This window comes from Gymnogyps californianus, chromosome 4, assembly GCF_018139145.2.
Source record: "Gymnogyps californianus isolate 813 chromosome 4, ASM1813914v2, whole genome shotgun sequence".
Taxonomy (NCBI): domain Eukaryota; kingdom Metazoa; phylum Chordata; class Aves; order Accipitriformes; family Cathartidae; genus Gymnogyps; species Gymnogyps californianus.
The window spans coordinates 37,510,480-37,533,316 of NC_059474.1; the positions used below are offsets into that span (position 1 = coordinate 37,510,480).

General features: G+C 39.0%; 1 protein-coding gene across 1 annotated transcript in view; it reads right to left on the reverse strand.

Moving 5' to 3' along the window:
• The window catches only part of TENM3 (teneurin transmembrane protein 3), a 388,381-nt gene that overhangs the window by 10,225 nt on the left and 355,319 nt on the right, over window positions 1-22,837 (reverse strand). The window contains exons 23-25 of the mRNA XM_050895382.1: window positions 7,307-7,482; window positions 6,363-6,598; window positions 1,082-1,378 (exon numbers count right to left, since the gene is read on the reverse strand). Of these exons, the coding sequence (XP_050751339.1) occupies window positions 1,082-1,378; window positions 6,363-6,598; window positions 7,307-7,482 (709 nt within the window). The remainder of the gene's footprint in view (window positions 1-1,081; window positions 1,379-6,362; window positions 6,599-7,306; window positions 7,483-22,837) is intronic.

Consider the following 22,837-nt stretch of genomic DNA (forward strand, 5'->3'; position numbering starts at 1 on the left):
TTAATTGAGTTATCCTTGACCTTACATGTTGTTAACATCTCCCTGCCTAATTTACTTGGATGCTTAATTGTAAGGGGTTCTGTAATTAGTAGTTCCACATTCATAATTTGCTACTTGTTATGACTGTATCACTCTTTTATCAAGCACTCACAGCTAAACAGCAGATTGTCAATGGATTCAGATAAGTCATGTTTAATATGGGAAGAAGTAAAACTGTCTTAGAGCCATTAACTCACGAGGAGAACAACATATGGGAGATACAATTTCTTCCCTGCAATTAGAGATGATTTTGAAGAATTTGAATAGCCTGAGATCCCTGAATACTGTTTTCTTGTTCTGTAAGCTTTTAAGACATAGGCAAAACCATTGTTTGATTATTTATATCAAAAGAAGCTACTTGGAATTATTCTGACATTTTTCTGATGTGTGGCTATTATGTATCATAGGTCTTGATTAAATTATGTCTGCAATGACTAGTAAACAGTAGTTGCTGAGCAACAGCTTCAATAGAAATATATTTAAACCCCAGAAAGAAATGGGTTCTCTTTTTGCATAGCAGGCATGAGATCTCACAAGGGGGATTTTCAGATATTTCTAGAGGGAGAACTATCATTCAGCAATCGTTATATATAATGAAGATTCCTAATCTTTTGTCTATTGTTTATTTTGATGCTACAACATATAGCAAGTACAAATTGACAGCTGTAACTATTTAGAAACAAGAGCTTTTCTTGATAGTGAAAAAAACCAACAGTGAAGAATTTACAAATTATTTTCAACTGAATTACACTGCAGAGATCTAGTCCCTATACCTTATTTTAAGTGTTACGATAAAAGGAAAATACAGATGCTTCTTGTTAGTTGGTGGCCTAAATAATTTAAAACCACATCAATTCCTAGCAATTAGCCACAGCGTGATTACATATCTATTGTATAAAACATTCCCCTAGGAATCACATGTTGATACTTAGAATAATTGAAATGTGCTTCTACTACCTATTTTTGCTTTGTATGCAGCAGTCAGATGCTGCTGAATTTCAGCACATTCCAAGCATTTTTTTAAAACCTGAGTGTTCTTTACCTTTTCCAAATATGTGTAACTCCAAGTTTTCCCATCAGCAAACACTCTAGACACTATCCGTCCCTGTCCATCATACTCTATTTTTTCACTAGTTGTCCCTCGCTGTATGCTGCCTATTTGACCTGTGGATGAATAGGTAACGTTGACAGCCATCAGCTTGCTGCTCGGTAGCCACAGGGTGGGGTGCCCTGACGTGTCATAGGCAATCCTCAGCAGAAATTTACGGTGGTCATCATAGATCTTTTCTGTCTTTGTGGTTCGATCAAAGTCAACTGAAAGGAGGTTTCTGCCATTAACCTTTTTAAAGCAAACAAAAGGACACAATAAATCATGCTGTTCAAACCCTAGCCACCTATTATATCCACAAAGCTAGCTATTCTTTAAATACCATTTACAGTGATTGATTTGCTGTGTGTGTAAATTATTTTAGCAACTTGATATAAATGTAAGGCACTATATTAGCATCTACTTTAGAAGGTCTCATTATATGAAGAGATGGCCCAGAATTTGTTGCAATGTGTTCTTTCTTGATGCTTAGTCAACTGTTAAGAAAATACTGAAAGATGTGCACTGAAAACTTCTGTAATAAATGGGGCCATTTCAGTGAACAAACTACTTCTTTTGTAGGCAGTCCAAAGTATATCTAGCAAATTATTGTCAAAACATATTCCCAGCAACCACTTGTCCAGTTCATAACAATCACGCTAAGAAAGAACTGAATCCTAATCCTCCACAGCAAGTATTTTTCGAAATGGTAAACACAAAATTAAGACCTTCAAAAGCATGTTAAATCTTCAAATTAAGATTAAACAGTTTTTAGAACATAGGCTTTCCCCTTCTGGATCAAATGGAAGCTTAGCTCAGTATACCATCCACTGCTCCAACGTATTTATGAGGCTGAAATCCTTAGTAGAGGATTATGTCTTTCGCCTAGTTAACTGACCACTTAAAGCCTTAAATGACTGGAAGACTACTGAACCACTGAAAAACAGTTATAAATGCTTTGAAGTTTGTAACTATTTTAATTTGAAATTAAAGCCTTAGCCTAGATACGTTTATGTTGAAAACTGTATTATTTATATATGTAAACTATAGTGGTGGATAGTGATTTCTATGTAATACTTTTACATTGAAGTCCCCCCCCCCCCCCCTTTTAGTGTTCTAAATACACTAACTTTCAGTTTCATTGAATCAGCTCTCATTTTTGTATTTATGAAAGGAAAATGTCTGCTTTTCTTTTCCCACACTGGTACTTCTCCATTCCCCCTCTGCCTTGAACTGTTTTAGTGTTCTCAAACAGGCCCCTAGGATTTCTTTGTTCATCTGTAAACCATTTCTGTATCTGCGGTGTCTTTTTAAAGTTATTCAACAAACACTGATAACTTAGATTTTTCAACACTGAATTTTGCTAACGTATGGGAAGTAGGGGACAAACAGACATACACCTATGCGTATTAAGAATGTTTTTTAAAATTCCTTTTCGAGAACTTGATGCATCCATTACAAAGAGGTGAAGATAGATGGCTAAATAACATTCAGGAAAGAACAAGAGAATAGATATTCTGACCAAAGAAATGACTGGAGGATTTTTGCATTTTTCAGGGCTGCATGTTCAACAATCCATATATCATGGATGTTGGTACTTATACCCTGAGGCTGATAAGCTTCTAAAAGATCAATATAAATTAGATTCTTTATTATTGGCATAAAAGGTATTAAAGTGCTGGTGATGGGTCATAGGCAAATATGAAAAAAAAAATCCTACAAATGCTCAGTTTTGCTTCTGTCTGTCTATCTATCTACATTACCTTTCTCTTTTTAAATATGAAATCACTGGCATGAGAACAATCTGCACTATCAATTTAGGAACAAAATAATGTTTTCATGTAAGTCTTCTAAGTAAGGAACACAAAGTCTAGCAGATGCAGAATAGCTACTTTATCTATTTAATGAGCCATCAAATGTTATTTAAATATACTTTGAAAAATCAATGCTACAAGACTGATCCTAGAAGTAGGTTAAACTTAACTACGAAGCATTCCCATTCACTTCCTTTCTGTCATTTTTTTGGACTTCTTAATTTTCAGGTAGTTTTCATTTAAATTTTCCAACATCTAATATTCGCTCATTTGCCTAATTTCACTCTTAATTCTTGTTTATCTCTGGCTTTTATTCCTCAGCCTCTCCCACACGTGCCTGCACTCATCTCTGCGTCTCCCTGCCTGTTTTGCTTCTCTGATTTTTTTCCTCCCTTTCTCTCCATCTTCCCTTCCTTATTTTACATTTAATTATGATTCTTATTAATTTTCTTGTCCACCTCTCGGGCTTAGACACTGAAGTGAGAATGGGCACTTCTGATTTCTGAACTGGCAAAGAGGGAAGGGTGGTTTTATGGTTAAGGCAGATGTCCAAGCAATTGCGGTTAATTTCTTGTCTAAGCACATCCTTCCGGTGTAAATTGCAGCAAAGTACTTAATCTGGCTGTCTCACTGCCTTATCTGCTAAATGGGATAATAACATCCCTTGCCTTCTCACTTTCCATCTGTCTGGTCTGTGTAAGGGCAGGATATGAGGGGAAAGAAAGGAAATGCCTCTTTCTCCAGCCAGATTCATGCTTCCAGATTCTGCTGACAGAGCTCTTGCATTCAGACATGTGAGGTTTTGGTGAAGTTTTGGCTGTGCTTGCATAATCTCGTAATACAGATGGCAATTATAATAACAACAAATTTTGGTGATATAGCTTCTTTTATTGGACAGTATGGGGCTGGAATAACATACGTCAGCTAAAGTACTGCCTTCAAATGAAGCATTTCTTAACGACAGCTCTGCTACCAAAATGCTTTTATAGCAAAACTTTAATGTTTTTATTGTGTCTAAGACAGTCACACTCCAAATACATTCGAAACCTCTAGCTTTCATTAAGATAAAAATAGTTATTCAGGAAATTTTCAATGAAGAAACACGTAACAACACAAAAGTGAGTCTCTTGACAGTCCCTACCTACTGTCCTGCTATGTTTCAGTAATTTAGGTGTCCATCTGTCCCACTCTGCTTTAATTCCTGGTTTTTTTCCAATGAGAAGCACAAAATCTGACTGTGATTCCCCCATGAGGAGTAGGAGTATATTGCTGTGCCTTACAGAGAGATTCAAGACGTAATGTGAAAATTGGGGACCTCTGCAGAGCATGGAGCATGTCAGGTCTCAGGAGGAGGCAGAGCAAATTCCTCCTGTGAGCTCCTTCATCTATGTTACCTGTCTACTCTGGGTGCATCCCCTGAGACAGAGATCATACCAGTTCCTTTATTTGAGACATTTGTGAGTGAGGGTCTGTCTGGCCTCAATACAAATACCCTGAAAAGGCTCTTTTATGTAGAGGACTGTCAGGACCTCTGCCAAAGGCCAGCCTACAGACCAAACGTACAGGTCCAGGGACAAAACTAGCTTATCGAACAATTACAAAACAAGTCCGAACAAAAGTAAGATTGACAGAGGATTGTTGAGTTAAGGGAAGGTGACATAATTCCTAATTAATTTCTCTATAAAGGCTACCAGTAGTGGGTAGAACTGATACAAGATAGAAAATCAAGAGAGTACCTGAGAGTGTACTTTGTAATGTTAGATACTGCATATATATAACACAGTGAAAATGTCATACATATGAGTACATTTACTGGCAATACATTTTGTCACTGTTTTTTGTCTACATTTGTCTTCTTTGCAGCAAAATGTTACTGACATATCTGTAGATGGAAATGATGAGCTCCCTAAGTTATTCCTGTTCCTCTTTCTGTTGTTTTCTTTCTCTACTTTCCTACATTCCCCCACCTACCCCCGAGTGACATTTCTGTAATATCTTCCCATGTAAATCTATTTCAAAAAACCTTCCTTTTTTTTTCTTTGCTGACAAGTTTACTTTTTTTTTTGAGGCATTTTTCTCTTATTAGCCCATATTCTCCACCTGCCCTACTTCTCCCATTTGTATATACACTTTCAATTACTACTATTTTATCCTAATCTATAATCTCTCACTTTCCCCTCCATCTTGTTAAATCTTTCCCTCTTCTCTGCTGTTCCTTTTTTCCTGTTAACTCTTCCAAGTTAAAGTTGCCCATGACATTTCTTGTACCTCCTCTGCACTTGAATGCCAAAATTTTGCTTCACTTTTGAGAACTGGACTCATGGCAATTTGTTTCACTGCCAAAACCAAATGCCATTGGTATGGTTATTTTATTTTCTCTTGGGCTTCTTTCACAAATGAATTGGCAAGTGTATTATCCCACTGTGCTATGTAATGACATGCCTATGAACCAGAACCACAAGGATGAGCTCCAGAAGCATGGCTTCCTTTTCCTTATCCATGTAAGACAGCTGCCATAGCTAGGTACAAGTATGTTGTTCTTAAGCAGCAGCTACTGTGCATAATCATTCTTCCTTCTTGGAAAAAAATCCGTTCTTCTTGCAGAGCAAGTGGTAGAGAGGAATATAAGGTGCATGACAGCATTCCCTCCTTTCTCATCCCGAAGGAAGATATAAAATATTGTAAGATTTAAAATGGCATGTTACCTCTTAGAAGTCAAGTGGTCTGAAATTACTTACCTTCATTTGATATACTGCTTAGGCCTTATTTTAAAGAACTGAGTTCAGTTCTAATAGTAAGTCAGACCTCTGATGTGGTCTTGAAATAGTCTCCTGGCAACCCAATTTTAAATGCTTAATCTATGTTGTCTTTACCAAATGGCTGTCATAAATCATAGTTTGCTTCCTACTTATATTTCACTCACTATATAGGAAGAAGAAATGCCAACAAAATGGTAAAGACATATGTTAGAGGAATATGCTATACACATGCACACACAGTTAAACCCTTTCTACCATAAATAAATATTAGTACAATTTTTATTTAAAATAAAAAAGAAAGAAAATCCTAGGACTGTGCTAACTTATGGTAGAATAATTTAAAACAAGATTCAAAATCAGCTGTGTGAATTCAGTACCAGAAACAAAAACAGTGAAGGAAAGCAGAAAATTATTATTTTATCCTGATTCATTCCAATGCATTCCAGGCTAAAAACAATAGTTTAAAGTCCACAGAAAAGAGCAATTAATAAGGAAAAACAGCAAATACATGAAGTAATAAAAGCAAGTACTTCCAGCTCTACAGTAAGCTTGTCTATGGTAAATATTCTGTGGTTGTTGGATGGCAATACCTACAGGAATGTATTTACATTTCCTCTCACTTAATGAGAATGCAGTAGATACCACGCATGCTTGCATGCTTACCCGAAGCTTTCGGCCAAACACGTTGACTTTTCCCTGGGCTTGCTCTTTCCGGAATCGCCACTCCACCAGGTTCTGCCCGTTCTCCCCCGGGAGCGTCATGTTTCTCTTTGCCACTGTTGGGTTGGCAGTGCCAGCCAACACATGCGGCTCTGTCTGATAGTGTGAATCCAGGCCGCTGGCGTACAGAATTCTCAGTGAGCCGTCATAACCAATCTGGTAGCTATTTCTTAACTGATCTGAAAAGACAAAAAAGAGAAGCACGGGTTACCTACATGGATTAAGAGTCTGCCTTTGTCCTGCACACTTTACGCAATATGTGCCTGTAACATCTTGACTTCACATAACCGACCCAATGGTAATAAACACCCAGGGTGAGATTGGTAAGAATATTTGTATCACATGAGAGCACAAATGCCTCTGGGACCTATCTTCAAAGTCACTTAAACACTTAAGAAAATCCCATCCTCAGAGTATATTCTTTGGACTGGCACAAAACACATTTTCTGCTGTTTCATTAGGCATTTTTGGCCTAATCCTAAGCATACTATGACTACTGACTTTTGCAAGGATGTGGCTGCTGGGATGTCACATGCTATTTTAAAGCTAAAATCTCACTTCACGCTATTTCTGCACCTATTTCCCTTTCAATACATTTCTCCTTTCCAAGATTCCCTTTTAATGCAAAGTAGGTATTCTGACTACCTCCCCTAGCTGTTTACAAAAGCTTTTTGGCTAGAAAACATATTTAATTCTACTTTCATTGCAACTCCTTCTTTCCCTGAACAGTTCTTTCTATATATGTATAAAAACATGTATGTATCACCCCTTCCTCCAAACACTATGCCTCTAAAGTTCCCCTCTAAGGCATCTGATGGGAGCTGCTTGTACCGTAAGAAAACAGTTTTCAGGTCAGTATCTGCTGAGAAATCTTTTGTTTACAGTACCTTGAACCATAGTATAGAAAGAATCAATTGATGATAAGTTGGAAGTGATGCTGACATCTTCCTCTCTGCTGGATGACTCAATGTCCACTGTAATGGCCCTTTCCATTTCTCCATGAAGGTTAGTGACAACTCCAGTTGGGAACGTAACATTTGTTAGACGGCCCTCGCTATCGTAACTAAAAAAAAAAAGAAAAAAAAAGAGTCCAGAAATGATACATAGGAGGAACAAATTGTTTTCATTTACAAGTAAAATGAACAAAAATACCAGCTACTCATATTGTTAAGGCACGTTTGCTTTTTTGTGCATGGGCTAGGCACAGCAAAGACTTCAAACGTGCTTTGAAGTACTCAAAAGACTGCTTAACATACAGGAGCCTCAATGGTGATAGCAAGAGCAAACAGATGGATCTTCAGCTCTGCATATTATTCTTTGAAGTGTGATCAGATCCTGCTGCACATCTAATTCACCATTTCAAAGGCAGCATATTTATTGGTGCTAAATTCTGTAGCATTCTGTACTCACCCCCTATTATTAGACTAGATTTTGCTGTTATTGGAGGAATCCTCAAAATTTTTCATAAAAAGGGTATCTGAATAAGAGTGTCTCTTGGGCCTTTCCTATTCAATGATTATGCAGACCACCTGCCCTCCTGTTCCTGAGTGCTTAACATCCCTTGTATTATTAAGAGAAAGAATCTAGGGTAGTATTTAATCTACTTAAGCTGCTTGTAGCTGGAAATCAGAACAGCTAGCATATATAACTCGTTAACTGCCTGTGGATCATAGTTGACAATTGTGGCATAAGCCATGCAGGAGATGCTTTTTTTCCTGGCTCTACTGACATTTCTTTAAACCAACAGCTATATATCCATTTAATATGAATAGGTAGATACAATTTCTGTAATTGAAGTAGACCTATGACGGCTAAACCATGTCTTTTCCTATGCTGTGTTAGGTATACTACATTGGTACAAGACCCGAGACCATGCTCACATCCAAACATGAACTGTGGTCACAGTATAGAGAGGTAAAGCATTATGTGAGCTTCAGGTCATAAACCTGCCTTTCAGATTAGCTCTTCCAGTACTACAGGCTGGATTCGTCAGCCTAGGTGTGCAGCTGAGGCTCCTTGGTTAGAAGTATAGCCTGCCTGTACCTGCAACGGAGAGAAGCAAGTATCCAGAGGGTGATTCCAGGCCCACATATGACCCGTTTGCCCTCAGGAGTTTTTCATCCCTCTCCCGTGACCGTGTAGTGGGAAGCTGAAGAAAGCTTTAGCCTCTTAAAGTAACTAGAACATGACCCTTCAGGTCCTCACAGTGTGCGAGACATTTCATGCTTACATCAAAATTGCTCCTTCTGGGAAAGAAACGTGAAAACAAAAAAACAAACCCCCAAAAGCCCCAAGCATATCAGTGAGGCTACAGAAACTCTTTTTCTTAAATTGAGAGAATTAATTCCAAACAGTTTTAACCCCCATACACTAACTTTCTCTGGAAAGCATGAGTACTGCACAGCATTGCTGTAACTGAAAGGATTAGGTTAAGAAATGTTTTTTTCCAGTTTGCTTACTCTGTAGATTTGACAGCTTTTTGCATACAGTCATTTCCATCCTTTTAACACAGTTGATTTCCTTTGTTTATGTAAGACTTTCACTTAGCAACAGGAAAAAGAAAAGAATGTTTAAAAATCAGAAACCATACTGCAAGCCAGGGAAATCAAGTGGGGAAACTTATTTTTTGAAGTTAAGTACATTTCAAGATAATGGGGTTTCTTCCAGTGTGTGTCTAGCCCTAATTTTGGCTCTTTTTCACATACTGGACTTGGCAAGCCGAGATACTGCATTTACGCGGGAGACCGAAACAAACATACCAATGTTCCTTGTGCATGAATGTGACTGCTAGCCTATTCATGACCTTCAGTCTCATTCCTCAGTTCCTCAAACTTACTTTATTTCATGCACAACTTCCCTTTTCAAGTCCGAGGGGAACATACATTGTCCAATTAATGTCCTTTTCTATTTTCCGCTTTATGTTTGAAAATGGTATCAAATTATTTTATTGGGAATTGCCTCCTTTGATTCCAGTAGCCAAGTACTGGTCTTTATTTCAAACAATGCTCACCAAAGGCACAGAAGGTAAGATCTCCCCGTAAGAAGAACTTTTCATGCTTTGAATCACAGTATTTGTGAGAAATTAATTATCATATTTCTGAGTATACCACTTGAGTTGGAAAATGCTACACATCAGCAGTATTCAGTACAGTGTGTGGCTTCACTGCAGTATGCAGCGCTGAACATCGCTATTCTTGTTTTATGGATTCTTGCTTCTACATTATTATTTTTTGACTCCATGCCTATAGTTCCTGAACCGGTCTCTTCTTTCACAAATGCATGAAAGCACATCATGAGCCTGAGATAAGCAGCTAATATTATTACAGTGGGGGAAGAGTTCAAAGATCAGAAAAAAATCATGCTACACATTCATGTTCTTAAAAACATGACTTTAAAGCCGAAAATCTTAAAAGCCATGATTGCTTGGTTCAGGCATCCTAGTGCAAGAAGAAAATGTGACTGAGATGTGAAAGGTAAGAATAGGATTTCTCATACTTTTATAGCCAGAAACAAAAAGAAAGAAGGGAAATAGGTCTTCCTACAATTTACTACATACTCCATTTTATGATAGATTGTAATATGTGTCCTTCATTTTGTTCACAGCACATCTAATACTAAACTTACTTTATACTTGATACCTTTTTGCCCACAATGAAAGGCTTATCAATGCTCAGCATAGCAACATCACTCGTACCTTTGGGCATTCCTCTGCCATTTTTCTTATTACATCCAAATATTCTTGCATTCTGCTGCCAAGGTGACTTTATTCGTCCAAGATTGTCAGTTTTAGACTGAGAGACTTATCTGCCTAGTGTTCTAATATTGAAATTGCCCTAAAAGGAATGAGATCTAGTCTACAGGGTGAGCGCCTATATTTGGCATGCCACAGCCTCTTTCATCTTTTCATCCAAACACAAGCTCAGGCACATGTTACCGCAGAGCCCTCTGATCTTTCTCCTATCCCAGGCTCCACTTCAACCAACCTCTTCAGTTCCTCAAGAGCAAGTCGCACATAAACTTTTCAAGAATCTAAAATGGAAACTTGCTCACTGGGCGTGACCTCATGTGCATTAATCCCATCAATTCATTTCCATTCATATTAACGTAATGATCTTCGTATTTGGTCAATAACTACAGAGGACAGCAGCAGGGGCAGCTGCCACCACTGCTAGCTGAAGTTCCCCTTAAATCAAATTCTTTTTCTTCTTTAGGATGATCTGCCACTGCCAGATAGTTTTCCCCTTCTGCAGTGAGAATTTCTCAGAGATAATGATTATCAGCTTCCCAGATTCTTGACCTTTTGCTCTTCACCTGCTGGAAGTCTCTCTTCCATTGTTCATCTCCTTTAGTTTTAATTACGTTCCTTCCCAGACCATTTTCTGTTCTAGTCTATGTAGGACACTTCACTCTGCAGTGATAACTTCCTGGTAAGCCTTGTCACAGATGGAAATGCCCTACTTTCTTTATTTCTGACTTGTTTCTCATGTGCATTGTATCTTAGTATGGAGCACATTTAGCTCAACCCCAACTTGCAGAGCATTATTAATGTTTTATATCAGAAGTTACTTCAACATAAAATAGGGAGCTGTAGAAATGAAGTGTATAGTAAAGCCAATTGCTAAGTTATGACTGATACTGTTTTTCCACAGACCTCTGCAGCACACTCCTTTAACAAAATAAATTCTGTAATTTTTTTTTTTTTGCTATTGTAAACATGTCAGGTTGAAGAGCAAGGTACGCCGGTTCCTGCATATTTCAGATAAGACGACATACAGTGCAAATGTGTATTATGTATTTCTTTAAAGACTGGTTACAGATTATACTATTAGTTGGGATACTGTAATAGAGAAATGAGGCATGAATGCATTTCATAATATAGACATGTATAATTTTGACAGTAAAATGAAAAGTACTGTTACATTCTTACTCAACACACATCAGGCATTTCCTCTATGCATCTTGAATTATCAAGAAGGGCTAAAAAATTTATGGAACATTACCCTATGTGTTTCAAACTATTTGTCAGAAGCCTTATATACTAAGGTGCTGCTTCCTGGCAGGTGAGAACAGAAGGTTCAAAGCTGACTTTTGGAAGTGCAGCGTGCTGTTGTTTTAGGTGTGTACTCACCATGTTGAGTTTTGGACTGAAAAATCTGTCCAAACCTGGCAATGAAATGTCTCCTTCAGCTTGTTGAGGCCATTAAGTTCACATTTACATAGAGGACCGTTGTCTTCAACGTTAAAGGGTGTTGGTTTGCAAATATGTTCTTTCACTTGTATTCAGCCTCTCGTAGCATACTGCAAGTTTAGTCCCTCCCAAATAGTGAATTCACAGTTGGAAAACTACAGTAAAGAGAAGTCGCCTTGATAGGGTATCACTGCATTGCTAAACCAGTAACAAAATAGTTATCTTGCTGATCAAAAGGAAACAAACCCATAGTTTATATACCATCACTTTTATTTTCATTTCATCACCCTTATGGAGCTCTCCTGTCCTCCACTGGTTTAAAATGGGGCACGGCAACTTACAGGGAGCTCTAGTTCTGACCATCTTTAACCATTATGTGGGTTGCTGAAAGAGAGGAAAAGACTCTCAACATCATGAAATTTGTTAATTTTTTCCCTTTACTCCATTTCTCAGTTGCTTTCCTCATTTTGATATGCATTTTTGCTTTTTATTTGTCGAGTGACTGAATGAGCCTGCTAAGAAGGAAAAAGTGAAAATAATCTACAGATGCATGGATAGACAAATAATTTCTCCTTTTTTTTTGGCATGTCTTCTTTAGTCTCATTGAAATACACACTTCAGTGGATCCATAACTACTCATTTATAACCTGCCTTTTAAAAAATAATATTAATTGAAATACCATATGCACATATTCCTTTATTTCGACACACTGTATTTGACATCTTAAAAGGTTTAGCATCTTGCTTGTGAAATCACAGTACAAATATAACAGGAAACCCAAAATATTAAACTGTAACTCCCTTTTGAGATACAATATTTTTTAAAAAATTGAACCATAAACAATAAGATAGCTGTGTGTCTTGCTAATATTGTTTTGTTTTGCTTAACAAGAAGGAAGCAAATGTGTCATAAATGACAATTTGATGTATGTCAGTAGGCTTGTAAATTATGACAAGTGGATTTTTATATATATATATATATATATTTTTAAATTTGACTATTGTCTAAGAAGGGTAGCATTTTTCCTTTGTTCTTATCTGGAATATTGTTAAGCATAAGAAAAAAAGTCAATATTCTTTCCAGTCTTACAGAATTTTAGATATATGGGAAAAAAAGCTTCCTTCTCTTCTTTTCCCTTTCCTTCCTGCTCTACTCCTTTTCCCTTTCCCTTTCTGCTGTGCCGAGCTCTGAGAAAATAGTGGATGAATACGAATTACAGAAAATAGGTCCAGGAGAGATTCTAGGATGGAGCTAAACTGCAGCCCAAAGTCCAATTCTGGACAGGAATTTATCTACCTACTTGTTTTTTTCATGGCATTTGGGCAGAAAATGCAAACTCACAAAACCACAGAGGCTGGAAGGGCATTAAAAGTATTAGTATCAGCTAAATTTCTCTGTCCTGCTCAACCAAGTGTCAGACAACTCAAGCTTAAATTTGAGCAGCTGGTCCGCTTTTCCTGTTCCTTTATCTGATGGCTGCCTTCCATGGGGAAAGGGTCTTTATCCCATTTTCATCTCGGAAAGTCTTATGCAACTGTTTGCACAGCTGCTTAAATAATTCAGGTAATGGTCTTTTATCTTAGCAACGTGGTCAGGATGAATTTTTCAGCCCAGGTTTAATGAAGAGATTTCCTCAGCTGGAAAGTGATTGACAATTTCTCTTTTCACCTTCTCCTGTTATAACTGCAGCTTTTGACGCTTTTTTTGTGTGTCTATTTTGTCATAACGTTAAAAGGATAGTTTTCGGTCATTTTTTGTAAAGTGGCATTCAGCACACCAGATGTGAACAATTCACCTAAATGGGCCATTCTTGACAGCCATAACTCATCTGCAAAACAACAGGCACACTCTAAATGAAAATCACTGCAGGAAATGTCTCTGTTGGAAAGGGAGCTCTAAGAAATGAATCAACACCTTCCCTCGCGATAGCTTGCTCACTTCTGTACAGAGAAGTTTCTGATGCTCATTTTCCGCTTCATCGCACAACCAGGCAAACAAGCGCCAGTTCAGTGCTTGCACTGCAGTAAGATTGACCACCTTCACAGTCTAATCCAAAATGACTTCCAGAGACAGGTATCTGGGGGGAGCGGTGCTTCGCAGTGAAAGAAGCAATACATGAATTTATCATACCAGGGCTGCTTCTTTACTTTTTGCCAGAAGACTGCCAAACTTTTCACTCATTGCTGTACGGTGTTGCAATCCTCCCACACTGTGCTGTTTGCTGCAATAAGCACCTGCCATGTGTATTCTCACAAGGATTCACAAAACCAAGAATTCTTTCATAGCTCACATTTCTGACACACACCTTACATGCACAAGAACCTGCACAAATAAACACCGTTAATGACGATGGTGCTTTCTGAAGAGCAGGAAGAACAACTCCGGTGTATGTGCAAGGGGGAAGGGGTGCGCTGGCAGCAGTGGGATGGAGGCGGTGTGGCTTAAATGAGAGGCGTTATCTGGGGATGGAGCGACTTCCCAGGGCTGGGGGTGCTCCTCAGCAGCGCGTACCCTTTTGAACTGAGTGCAAGCTAATTCAAGAGCGATTGCAGGGGTTTTGTCCTTACGAAGATGAGACTAAATTACAGGAGCCAGGCTTTTATCTACAAGACCTCAACACTCATCCCCCGCTTTTCAACTTCCCTCTAATGGGAATTCACTGCCCCCGAGCCCCACGGGGTCCGCAGGGGCTGGACTCCGGTTTTTGCCGGGGTGTGCTGAGCCAGCTCCTGCCCCGCAGCAGCTTCCCGCGCACGGTGTCTTTAATCTCAGGGCTCCCTGAGGCTGCTGGTTTATTTCTGTGTCTCGGTTCCCCCCCCACCTTCTTAGCTCATCTATTACTGCACAAATAAACTGTGTGCCTTGTCGATATAAATACCAGAGTATGGCCTTTCAGATAAAAGAAATGTTGGTGTATATACACTTTGGATGACAGATTGTCCCTTGCTGTAAGATCTGCTTACACTATCAGAGCTGAGTGCATACGCCTTTAGTGAAAAAAGGACGTAAGGCTGCTCTGTTTGGCCAGACATTTTGTTCACAGAATAAGCTGTGATGTTGCTTTCTTCCCCTTAACTCTTCTTTCTTTTTTTCTTTTTCATTTTGAAAGGTAAAAACTATGAAGGTGTTTTTACAGGGTCACAAAAAGTGGACATAATGAACTTATTAAATTGAATTATGTTTGAAAAGCAAATTTAGCAAAAGGAAAGCAAAATTATATGGGTGTATTTTTTTTTCTTTTAGGACAGTGGAATACCAAGATAGTAAACACATATTGCTAGATTCAGGTTCTATGGTTAATTTAGAAAAATATCCTTATTCCTTTGGAGCATGAGTCACACCCAACCAATGCAGGCTTCAGAAGTGACAGAGTCTCCCTTCTTCAGAGGGAATTAGGTAGGACTAACTGCACGTGCCTTGTAGGCTCATCAGTCTGGCCTCACTGGGGACATCAAGGAAGACCAAATCTCTTGATGAGGCTTGAAAATGAAGACTGTGCATTCGAATACAGCATGACTGAAAATAGAGAGCCGCCTTTTCATGTGCAGTCCGGAGCTGCCCTTCCACTCTCACCGCACCAGGTCCCCTGTGAAGTGAGTGTAAAGGAGAGCGAGCTAGCTTGGCTATAGCCTCCCTGACTTCTGTTTGACAAAGAAAATTAACATGGGACAAGAATATTAACATGTCAGTAACTGAACAAATGGTATTATTAAGTCTGTGATAAAGCCAGAAGTGAAACGGATACTTTCAGGAGCCTGAGCAGAGCTGACTGGATTGACAATGCAGGACATTTATGTCATTAATAGGAACAACAGTATTTTTTTGCTGAACTATCCTTACTTCTAAGTGCTTTCCAAAACCACAGAGACATCACATGCTGATTTTCTTGATAGAAGTCAAAGCACTTCTTCCTTTCTCATACATGTAAGATGTAATAATATTGATACGTGTCTTCAGCGTTGCTATTTTGATTACCTATTCACCTATTACCTATTCAATGGCTTCTCAGTTCTGCTTTTATTACTTAGCCTAATTCTAAAGACAAGGAACAGTAAACATTCAAGAATGAAGAAATGGGTAAATGTCTATCAGATGGGATATACTACTGGTATCAGGGCAACTAGGGGACACACTACAGTTCTCTCAAAAATTTCACATTGATATCTAATGGTATCTATTAATGGATAATTTTTAACATGGCTGCTTTGTTATTAAGCAGGATGAGTCTGAAACAGCAAGTTTGTGTGCTCCACTGTCAGCATAAGTCTTACAAGACTATAGTATATAACAGCATGTTGTATTATAATTATGAAATTTACTGTAAAGTTGAGTTCCAGTTCAGAAAATTGTGAGATCATAACCTCTATTCTTAGTAAAAGGAAGTTGAAGTTAGAAATTTAAAAAATTTATTTAACAATTTATCTAAAGAAGAAACATGGTAAGTACGGTCAGTAAGCACAACTGTCACTGAGCTCCTCTCAGAAAAGCATGTTTGTGAAACGTGGTTACATCTTTGTGCAGCATTGATGTATCTACGGGAAGGTTTAAAAACCCACGTCATTCTTCAGCTTGTGGCCATGTACAAGTCGAACATGTCAGCTTGATATTTTTCCCTACAAGTTCTCTTTGGGTAGGGTGAATACTTAGCTTGTTTGAATAGAGGGAAGTGTTTTAATCGCCTTTTGGCCAGCCTTGCCTCCACGGGTCTACGTGAAATGGTGAGAGAGGGTTATGCCTACTAGAGTTTCAATTTGTGCCATGTTGCGAGGAGGAGAAGCACCAAATCTTGACTAACAGAGAACCAGCCAGTCCCTGAAATGTGCTTTAAGACAGAAATATTTGTATTGCGTGCTGGATTGAGACAGGCAATGTGGATAAAGAGGCACTTATGGAAGGAGTGGATATCTCAAAAATATTCCCAAGAAGACAGTTCAGAGATGGTTAAGACTGAAGAGAATATGTCTTACGTTGCTTGAGTAAATGTAATATGGGAAGATTAAAGACGTTGCACTTGTAAGTCACGGTTTGCAATCCAGGGCTCATATGATGCCACAAAAGTCAATGCAAGAATATGATAATCGGCTGAACAAAACTGTTTTAATGAGTATGGTTAATTACTTTATAGCCACTACATTTTACATTGATGAAGCAAGAAGCAGTAGCAGTAAAAGCAGAAGGTACAGAAGGTAGCTGATAGTAAAAGGATAAAAATATCTAAAAAGCACTATGATACTAAGGACATTCAGACAATGCTGTTTAGAGGTGATAAAAAAATCCAGATTACAATTTTGTACAAAGTTCTGGTATTTGTAAGAAAACAGACTCAAATTAGAATGAAAGCCCCGAAACTGCAAGAAAAAAGACTAGGCATTTTTAGGTACTCATATTACTGAAACATAAATGTGATAGAAAAATGAACACAAATAGAAACACAAATGTTATAGGAAAATAAAACCCCATAAATGTTACAGGAAATGGTATAGAAATATTAATTACGAAAACTGAATTGTGAACCTCTTACTATACAGTAAAAGTGCGAGTGACACTACCATTGGGGGATAATTTCTATCTGATCAAAATTAAATACTTGCTTTTAGCTAAATGAAATCTTTCAGTAGAAGTTCCATAGACTTTTTACAAGCCAAATCTCAGTATTTCCAAGTCAGACTCCACAAGCAATGCATTAAGATGAAGAAAGAGGAAAACTGCAAAATATCGTCTGTTCCCTGTTGCCAAATGCCGACAGTTACAGATGATGTGCCTGGTACGTGGGGAAACTAAACAAGTCCAAGCCAGAGGCAGTATCTTACTCTGCATCACAGAGTTTTAAGGAAACCACAGCACTGAATGTATTGTTAATAAAAGTGTAATATGCAAAGGGTGATACTCTGCAGCGTACAGTGAAAATAGATTTTTTACCTGTGATTCTCTCTAGTCTCTAAGTTATCGTAAGGATTTCACATTCTGCATGATTTCACCACCTTTCCAGAATGGCTGGAAAGCTCGTCAATTTAACTGTGGGAGCAAAGTAAACTTGTAAGGGCTCTGCTTGCTAATGTCACTCTCTTTGATTTCTGTTGCATTCCCTTGGAGACAAGAATTGAGCGGGAGAGGGAGGAGGGGAAGGAGAAGACAAATGAGCTCAGGGCATGAAGTGCCCAGGGGAAGCATTGGATGGACTGTCAAGAGATACAAGAGGGGATTGAGAAGAAACACACTGCTGGGAAAGGAAAAGGCAGGGAAGCCAAACACGCCTTAGAGAAATGATGGGAGACATGGGAAGGAGCAAGATACAAGGTAAGAAAGTAAGGAAACATCGTAGGAGGGCAAGGTCTGGACAGCAAAAGAGAGACATGAAAGAAAGGCAGTGAATTTGCAGGGAGGCGGAGGAAGCATCTTAGTCTGGATCAGATCTCTGCCTGCTGATACTGCTCCTAAAAGGAGAGGAAGGCAAGAAGAGAGAAGGCAGGAAAGAGATAAGAAACTGGCTATTGGAATTAAGTCACGGCTAAGGGAGGAAAGTTATCTAAGTTTAACCGAAGGGGCTAGAGAAGGCCAAAGGAGAGCACATGCAGCCCGCACCTTCCAGGGGAGCTGTGAGATGGAGGAACAGTTGCCTCTTTACAGAGGAGCCTGCAGAAGCACCTGAGCTGGGACCGCAGAGGGACAGATCCCAGACGCCTGACACGAGGCTGACCACGATTTGTCCTAAACCACCTCTAAGGACTATGTGGCTGTCACAGATCACCTGAGTGCCAAGCGCACCAGTGCGCACGTAGACTGCAACCTTAGCAGCGCAGCCCAACCTCAGCAGGTGCTGCCCGGACAACTAAGGCTGTCTTCTTGCCCTGGAGGGATCCTCCCTCGCAGAGCAGCCTCTACCAGTTCCTCGAGCAACCTGAGGAGCACAAAGCAGCCGGAGGCTGGCAGGGCAGCAGGCCAACGATTCAACCAAAGGACTTCCCCGTAACGTCCCGGCTGAAGTTACACAAAGTAGTCGTGGAGCACACTGAAGGAGAGCAGCGAGGTCGTGACAGCCCCTCAAGCGTGTGCTCAGCTTCCAGCGGCTCCCAGGGAGTGACTCGGGATAGTGAGGTGATTCAGAAGAAGTGAGGCTGAACAAGACGCTTGGGACCTTCTCAAAGGGCTGCCTTACGCTTCTGGTCAGATTAAGTATCATGAGTAATAGCAGCTTTTTCTCTGGAATAATTTGCCCTCTTGAGCATCGTCAAACTTTCAATTAATAGTGAGCTTTTTACCCATTTTCAGCTGAATTTAAAGCCTGCCTGGCAACTGCTGGCATGCCAGGGCTTTGATGGAGACATGGAGTTGCAGGCTGGGGGCAGGTCTCACCTCCTACATGACTGAGCGATTGCACAGGGGCACTTCAAGGCTTTTTAGGAGTTCACTTCTGATACTTCAAAAACTTAGGTCCAGACAAAATGCTCCTTCTGTGTGCCTGGCTTAGCTCTCTGTATGTGAAAGCAGAATGGAAACTGCTGCACAAAAATAATGTCATATAGGCTAGCTAGGAAGCTAGCATTCCAAAATGCTAATATGCATATAATTGGTGCAACTTTTAAGATTTATCTGTTTAAATGTTCATATTATGCATACATAATATGCAGTTATAGTTAATAGTTTCCAGCTCAGATATCTCACAATTTTATAACAGAATTTGATTATGCTGATTACTCTTATACCTTGTTTAATATTATAATTTCATTATAAAACCTAATCTGGAGAACGTTTAGCTTCATATGGCTCCACTGTTTTTTTAGTACGCGTGTATTTTCAATCCTTTTTGTGAATGCTCTATTAATATCTTTTTTATTCAGCAAATTTTTAGACCTTCAATAACAGATAACAGTTACTACGAATTTTAGTAACAGAAGTATGCATTCTTGAAATAGAACGTGTCAATTTTGATCAGCAGACTATAACCCTTAACAAAATAGGAAATTAGAAATCCATTTTGCCATAAAGATATAAAAAATATCAAAGTCTGTAAACAAATACAGAAGAGATTAAATGACATCCTAAATAATTCAAGTTAGTACTTACAATTTTCACTGTAAAAAACACAAAGAGTGCAAAAAAAATATTTCCTGTATGTCAGTCCTTCCCTTCTTCTGGCAAAGTGGAGACGAAATAAAATAAACTCTAGATTAATTAGTGTCCAGACTAAATGAAATAGAAAAGTAAACTTCTTTTGGATCTGATATTAGTGTGATTTAGACTGTGGAAAAAAGCCATGAAAAGAAACAAGTCCAAATGCTTTAATATGTGCCAGAGCAGTGATTGCCAATTTTTGGGATGCAATGTTTTTTCAAAGATTTCCTCTTTTCACTGAAAAGTTGTTCTAAAAAAGGAAAAAAAGATTAAACCGTTTTCATAAATCTGCTCTCAAATGACTGAGAACTCAACTGAAATGATCTAAGTTCTTTGGATCCACGCTCTGGTTATACAAACAGATTTGCCCATGAGAATAGTTAACGAAGCTATTACTGAATTGGCTCCAAAGACTGATCTTTTTATTACTAAAACCGCAATATTTTTACTCCAGTATAACTTCTGCCATTTAAACAGATGTGTGACAACCAAAGGGTGAAGCAACCCAGCCATACTCAGAGCCAGTTGAAAAATGACATTTAAGTCCATTGGACATTCTAACAGTTGAAAAGTTTTAACCCTGAGTGGGAAGAAAGTCTAAATTCACCATGGAATTATAAATTCTATCCCCTTCCTAAAATATTTTGAGAATCTGAATAATAAAATAGAGTAAATAAAATCCATAAATAAATTCTGATATTAAAAGAAAATGGATCCAGCAATGAAACTGAAATATTTTGCTATTACTAAAATAGAGTAAGGAAGTCAGAACGATTTCTTCTCCTAATTTCTTATTCCTCGCCTGACGTTTGAGGGAAACCTTTCTGTTTTAACAAGACTTCATTTTTCTCAACAGAAAACTCTTCAGCTGAAAATTTTTTAGCCCACACTGCCTACAAATGTGAATATGCAAAAGCTGGGAGAGAGAGACACACATGTATACCTTGCCACCCCCCCACAAGCCCTTATACGATACACATGGTTTCCATCTATTTTGGCAATAGTAGCAGAAGCCTCTGGAAACCCAGCCTAGTCAGATTTAACGTTACAAATCATCAGCACTGAAAAGCAAAGTCACAATAATGTTTGCTGATCCTAGAATAAAAAATGGCAAAATAGTCGTGTTTATATCTACTTTTTCTTCACAAGGGAAATATACAGACACAAATTTGGTGCATGGGGATTTTACGTTAAAAAGAAGTAAGCAGCTATGCTGCCCGATAGATGTTTTTAAGAATGCTGTTTTGGCAAGAAAAATAACACTGTGCTTTTTTTTTTTCACTTATTCCCTGTAGCTTTACATAATCAGTGCAATTTTTTATTTTTGGTATTAGCTTGTACAGAGCATCATAGAAAACATGACTGAAAGGGACCTTGAGAGGTCATGTGGTCCAATCCCTACCCCAAGGCAGGATCTGCTCTTTCTGCGTTAGTCCTGAAAGATGTCTAATCTGTTCTTAAAGACAGTCTGTGAAGGGCAAGGGGTCACTATCGTTGTCTGTCTGCTCCAGGGCTCCAAAATCTTTACCATGAAGTTTTTCCAAATGTCTAATCTGAATCTTTCTTGTTGCAATTAAACAGATTACTGCTTCACCATGGCTACGGGGAGGAGATTAATATCTTTGCTTCCGCAAAAGCCTCATACACTTGCAAATTCGGGGTGAGTGAAATTGCCTAGCTTTCTCCGTAATTATTTCAGCTTGGGAATTGTAACGAGACATTGGTCGGAGGTAATTGTTTAGGAATTGCATAAACAGCAACTTGGAAATAATACTAATACTTACTGAGGGGAATAGCCTGCCCTTTGGGTTCTCCGTAAGCCAGCTGGACATAACCTCACTCAGATCAGAAAGTCTGCATGAAAGCAGATCAGGTGTGAAAGATGGCTATCTACAGACTCAGTAAATAACTATGTACTTCATGACACACAGCACCCTAAATTCTCCCTATGATGAAAAATATAGACCCATCAACCACTTAATAGTGAATATAATATCCACTTTTTTGTGATCACGCAGACGCCATTAAGATACATTCAGGAGCCATCAGCTACTTCGGCAGTACACCACAGTAGGCTACACAAAAACCACAGGCAACATGGTGAGAAATTACTGCCCTGATTAAAACTCTCAGTCCTCAATTAGCCAGTATGAATGCCAGCATGATTTAAAGTGCCTGCTGTACCCAGCAGATGCCTTGATTTCAGTAACGGACTTCACTATCCCCCAAATTGACTGCCTTGCCCAACTCGCCTGCTGGAAACAAGTGGTTGTGTGTGTCACAGTTTAACACCGAATTTACTCTCTCTGGAAATGAATGATTATTCCCAGCCCATCCAAAGCTGTGCTTTGGTCTCTCAGCATACAGGACAGGGCTAACTCACGAGAAGGAGAACACATGCCCTCCCGACCAAACAGTTTCTCATTCCCCCGTGTATCCTCGCTGTGCTTCTGCGTCCTCTTGGCAGGACCTAAAAAGATACGCAGCGGATGCACCAATGCACAATTAAATATTACAGATGTGCGCTAATGCTTTGGGAATGTGCCCGCTACCAAAGCCCTGCCAATTTACAGATTATTGTAAGAATACCTTAAAACTGGCAGCAGTGCCATTCCACCTGCTGTCTTTGTTAGGGATCAGCATTTCTAGCCCTGTCTCCACTTCAGGACACAATATGCAGTGAAGCAGCACCTGCTGCTCTCGTGTCTCTGACGGACATATGTAAAGGCTGGAGAGTAGATACAGGTGCTCAGAGCCCTCCTGCACACTGCCTCAGCCAAATGTACGCTGACAGAAATGTGAAGTTATCTCAGAACACAGATGTTTGGCTTTGCTGCCACTGCCTGACACCAGCACTTTATTTTCTTTATCATGTGTGTTGAATTGAAAGCTTTTTTTTAGGCCCTGACCTTGGCAGCAGTTGCTACTGCATTTCATCATAAAGATAGGAGAAAAGAAGAGGGGGAAAAAAAAAGAAAAAGAGGGACTTACTGGATTTTCATGATGCCCTTTGTAATCCTGAATATTTCAACTGAGGGCCCTCTAACACTTTTACTTATCATACTAACTCTACATCTTCCACTCCTTCATAGACACATTTTTACCCAACCTTAGCAT